Consider the following 5,000-nt stretch of genomic DNA (forward strand, 5'->3'; position numbering starts at 1 on the left):
TAATTCAGGGGTACATAAAATAAAAACTGCATGATATTAACTAAAAGCACTTCCCTTTTAAAACATAGCCTCATACAGAAAATAAAGCAGAATAGTCTACTCTATGTTGTTAACAGTCACATGACTTCATCTGTGATTTAAAACTAGACACAGTATTGTCGGATAGAGCTTGGTGTGTGCAGCTGTAATGGAGAAAGCTGACCTGTGCTGTAAACACGCTGTACAGTTGCCTCTGGTAGATGCTCTTGTTTGCCAGATGTTATCTGAGCATACGAAACTCTGTCAGTGGGGGAGGAGCAACGGTAGTGGATGATTTTGTACATTACGCAGGAGTGTGCAAGATAAACGATCAAAGGTCGAAAGATTGTGTTTGTAATGATATGAAAGTGATGATACCTTGCAGGCTTTTGCACAAAGATACCTGGATATACAAACCAACTTTTCCACTCTATACTTGGCTCCGTAGATATTTTAATTAAAGACTCATTAAATATCCAATCCGTAGATAAAAGAGTTAAACTGGGATAAAGCTGACAGCTGATTGGTCAGATTAAAGGATACTTCCACTCGACGATGGACAGAGCGGCTCGTCTGATTGGGTTGTTGAGTTTTAGACAGTATAACGCTCTGGGAGCTCGCTGGACCTGATTATTGCCCTGGACCTGAGGAAGAAGACAATATCATCATCATCATCATCATCATCATCATCATCATCATCATCATCATCATCATCATCATCAGTCTGATCTAAATTATTTTCTATCCTGTGTTTATGACTTAAGGACAGGTGAAGAAAAGATTTTGCCAGGATAATTCTTTTGGAAGTTAGGGCTACTTTTTTTCGGACACCTTCTGGTCGTATGGGTGATTGGTTTGTTGAGATGCGATTGTCCGACCAGATTTTATTGATTGATCGCTGGTGTTACTTTTAAGGATAAAAGTGCTTCTTAATCAAAACATTTTCGGGGCCAGAAGAGGCTTAAAGCTAAAAATTCTCCAATTTGGTACGAATTGGCCCTCATAACAAGAGCGCCGCAGGGTTTTAAATACACGCATCCTTGTTTACTTCCAAGGTACATACAGGTGTGTTAGCTAGTTATGTGACATTACTGTCACGACTTTCTTTTGGTTAGAAATTTATTTTAATTGCCGCTAATCTGTCGTGGAGCACTTCAGCCTCTTGAGTAATTTATAAAGATTATCCTGATGTCGTACATTGAACCTGTTATGAAGTCAGAAACACAGCAGAAACTTCAATTTAGATCACACTTAGTAAATGGATCAAATTTATTTTGCTCACTTGCCTCTCGGGGCTTCCATATCTCTCTTAGCGCGTTGCCTCTCTTGCTCACTTATTGTTTAGCTTGTTGTTTCTCTCTCACCTACGGCTTAGCGTGTTGTCTCTCTCTCTCACCTATGTCTTAGCGTGATGTCTTTCTCTCTCACATACGTCTTAGCGTGTTGACTTTCTCTCTCACCTATGTCTTAGCATGATGTCTTTCTCTCTCAACTATATCTTAGTGTGTTGAGTTTCTCTCTCACATACGGCTTAGCGTGTTGTCTCTCTCTCTCTCTCTCACCTATGTCTTAGCGTGTTGTCTCTCTCTCTCTCGCCTATGTCTTAACGTGTTGTCTCTCTCTCTCTCTCTCTCGCCTATGTCTTAGCGTGTTGTCTCTCTCTCTCTCGCCTATGTCTTAACGTGTTGTCTCTCTCTCTCTCTCTCTCGCCTATGTCTTAGTGTGTTGTCTCTCTCTCTCTCCTATGTCTTAGCATGATGTCTTTCTCTCTCAACTACATCTTAGTGTGTTGACTTTCTCTCTCACATACGTCTTAGTGTGTTGTCTCTCTCTCTCACCTATGTCTTAGCATGATGTCTTTCTCTCTCAACTACATCTTAGTGTGTTGAGTTTCTCTCTCACATACATCTTAGCGTGTTGTCTCTCTCTCTCACCTATGTCTTAGCGCGATGTCTTTCTCTCTCAACTACGTCTTAGCACGTTGTCTCTCTCTCTCTCTCTCGCCTATGTCTTAACGTGTTGTCTCTCTCTCTCTCTCTCTCTCGCCTATGTCTTAACGTGTTGTCTCTCTCTCTCTCGCCTATGTCTTAGTGTGTTGTCTCTCTCTCTCTCCTATGTCTTAGCATGATGTCTTTCTCTCTCAACTACATCTTAGTGTGTTGACTTTCTCTCTCACATATGTCTTAGTGTGTTGTCTCTCTCTCTCTCCTATGTCTTAGCATGATGTCTTTCTCTCTCAACTACATCTTAGTGTGTTGAGTTTCTCTCTCACATACGTCTTAGCGTGTTGTCTCTCTCTCTCACCTATGTCTTAGCGCGATGTCTTTCTCTCTCAACTACGTCTTAGCACGTTGTCTCTCTCTCTCTCTCTCGCCTATGTCTTAACGTGTTGTCTCTCGCTCTCATCTTTGTCTTAGCATGTTGTCTCACTTGTTTCTTAGCGTGTTTTCTCATCTATTTCTTAACCTCTTTTCTCTCTTACAATTGTTTCTAAGCATGTTGTCCAACCTATAACTTAACATGTCGTCTCACCTGTTTTTAACGTGTTGTCTCTCTGTCTCACTTGTTCTTTAGTGAGTTTTCTCACCTGTTTCTTATGTTGTTGTCCTCTCCTCCTCTGTGTCCCGGTTGAACTTGTGGTTGAGTGAAGTGTGTCAGTTCTCGTCATCCTCACTGCTCCCTCGTTTTCTCCGTCCAGCTCTTCGTCCCATTCTGCGTCCCTCATCTCTCCTCCTTCTCCTTCTCCTCCATCCCCCTCTCCTCCCTCCTCCTCTTCCTCACCCTCACCTCCTCCCTCCTCCTCATCCATCGTATTGGTGTAGCCATTACGACCAGCACCTGGAGACAGACGAAGATTTAGAGAGAAGATACCATTACAGCTTCTAAATTACATTTAATATGGTCACGTCTATATCTACCTATACCCACCTATAAGTGGTTGTTAGGTGATAACTATAGAAACATGTAGAGCTCCATATACTGGTTTTGGTTTGATGGTGGTAGATGGGTGTTAATGCTAAGGGCTGATAGCTGGATAAATAGTGGTGGTTGCTCGGATGTTGATAAGATAAGACCGTATTGATCCCAGACGGGAGACTTACATGTTACAAGAAACAGTCTGAAATGGTAGGAAACAGATAAAGATCTATTAAAAATAATAAATACAACAACAAAAATGTATTAAATGAGATGACATTACTTGAGCATTGTGTAGGAATGTTGCTACATTGCTGCTACGTCTTAGTGACTTATTGAAACATAATTGGTCCAGTATTGAGTATTGATATATAATTGGGCCATTATGCTCCATCAATGTACGCCCACTAAAAGTGCCACTGACAGGCTCACATAGTGTCTGACAAAATAATGGAAAGGACCCTACAGACGGTGGAAGCATTAGTGAGAGTTGGCGAAAGGAAAGCCGGTGTTGTCAGAGTTTGTTGTGTTGGCGTACAGAAAGCGTAGATGAGTGTTGTCTAAAAGATGTCCAACGTCATGGCTGAATATTACGATGATTTCGACAATGTGGACACAACGCAAGGTTTCAGAAAGAGATTCTCCTTGAGCGAGACTTGGTTAGACACAAAAACAAACAGCGGATCAAGCTAAAGGTAAAGAAAGACGTTTTATTTCTCTGTAGGGTCCTTTCCATAATGTTGTCAGACACTAACAGTCTGAGCCTGTCAGTGGCAAAAACAAATACTTTTAGTGGACGTACATTGACGGTGAGGAATTTCCCGAGCGACTACATTGCAGCCCGTTTGAACTCTCGCTCAATACTGGATCAATTAAAAGAATTGTTGTCCCAATTAATCACAGAAACATGGGAAAGTGGGGTCCAGGTTGGAAAATACCAAAGTTACCCTTCAAGATAAGTGGAACACACACATGAATGTAGCAGGAACATGTAACACACACATTAATGCAGCAGGAACATGCAACACACACATTAATGTAACACACACATTAATGTAGCAGGAACATGTAACACACACATTAATGCAGCAGGAACATGCAACACACACATTAATGTAACAGGAACATGCAACACACACATTAATGTAGCAGGAACATGTAACACACACATTAATGCAACAGGAACATGTAACACACACATTAATGTAACAGGAACATGCAACACACACATTAATGCAGCAGGAACATGTAACACACACATTAATGTAGCAGGAACATGTAACGCACACATTAATGCAGCAGGAACATGTAACACACACATTAATGTAACAGGAACATGTAACACACACATTAATGTAACAGGAACATGCAACACACACATTAATGTAGCAGGAACATGTAACACACACATTAATGTAGCAGGAACATGTAACACACACATTAATGTAACAGGAACATGCAACACACACATTAATGTAACAGGAACATGTAACACACACATTAATGTAACAGGAACATGTAACGCACACATTAATGTAACAGGAACATGTAACACACACATTAATGTAGCAGGAACATGTAACGCACACATTAATGTAACAGGAACATGTAACACACACATTAATGTAGCAGGAACATGTAACGCACACATTAATGCAGCAGGAACATGTAACACACACATTAATGTAGCAGGAACATGTAACGCACACATTAATGCAGCAGGAACATGTAACACACACATTAATGTAGCAGGAACATGTAACGCACACATTAATGCAGCAGGAACATGTAACACACACATTAATGTAACAGGAACATGCAACACACACATTAATGCAGCAGGAACATGTAACACACACATTAATGTAGCAGGAACATGTAACGCACACATTAATGCAGCAGGAACATGTAACACACACATTAATGTAACAGGAACATGTAACACACACATTAATGTAACAGGAACATGCAACACACACATTAATGCAGCAGGAACATGTAACACACACATTAATGTAGCAGGAACATGTAACGCACACATTAATGCAGCAGGAACATGTAACACA

General features: G+C 40.8%; 1 protein-coding gene across 1 annotated transcript in view; it reads right to left on the reverse strand.

Annotated features, from left to right (window-relative positions):
* Positions 1-5,000, reverse strand: part of cacna1fb (calcium channel, voltage-dependent, L type, alpha 1F subunit) — a 52,119-nt gene that overhangs the window by 38,275 nt on the left and 8,844 nt on the right. Inside the window, exons 2-3 of the mRNA XM_029427246.1 lie at positions 2,606-2,856; positions 562-662 (exon numbers count right to left, since the gene is read on the reverse strand). Of these exons, the coding sequence (XP_029283106.1) occupies positions 562-662; positions 2,606-2,856 (352 nt within the window). The remainder of the gene's footprint in view (positions 1-561; positions 663-2,605; positions 2,857-5,000) is intronic.

The sequence above is a fragment of the Cottoperca gobio genome, unplaced genomic scaffold, assembly GCF_900634415.1.
Source record: "Cottoperca gobio unplaced genomic scaffold, fCotGob3.1 fCotGob3_303arrow_ctg1, whole genome shotgun sequence".
NCBI lineage: Eukaryota > Metazoa > Chordata > Actinopteri > Perciformes > Bovichtidae > Cottoperca > Cottoperca gobio.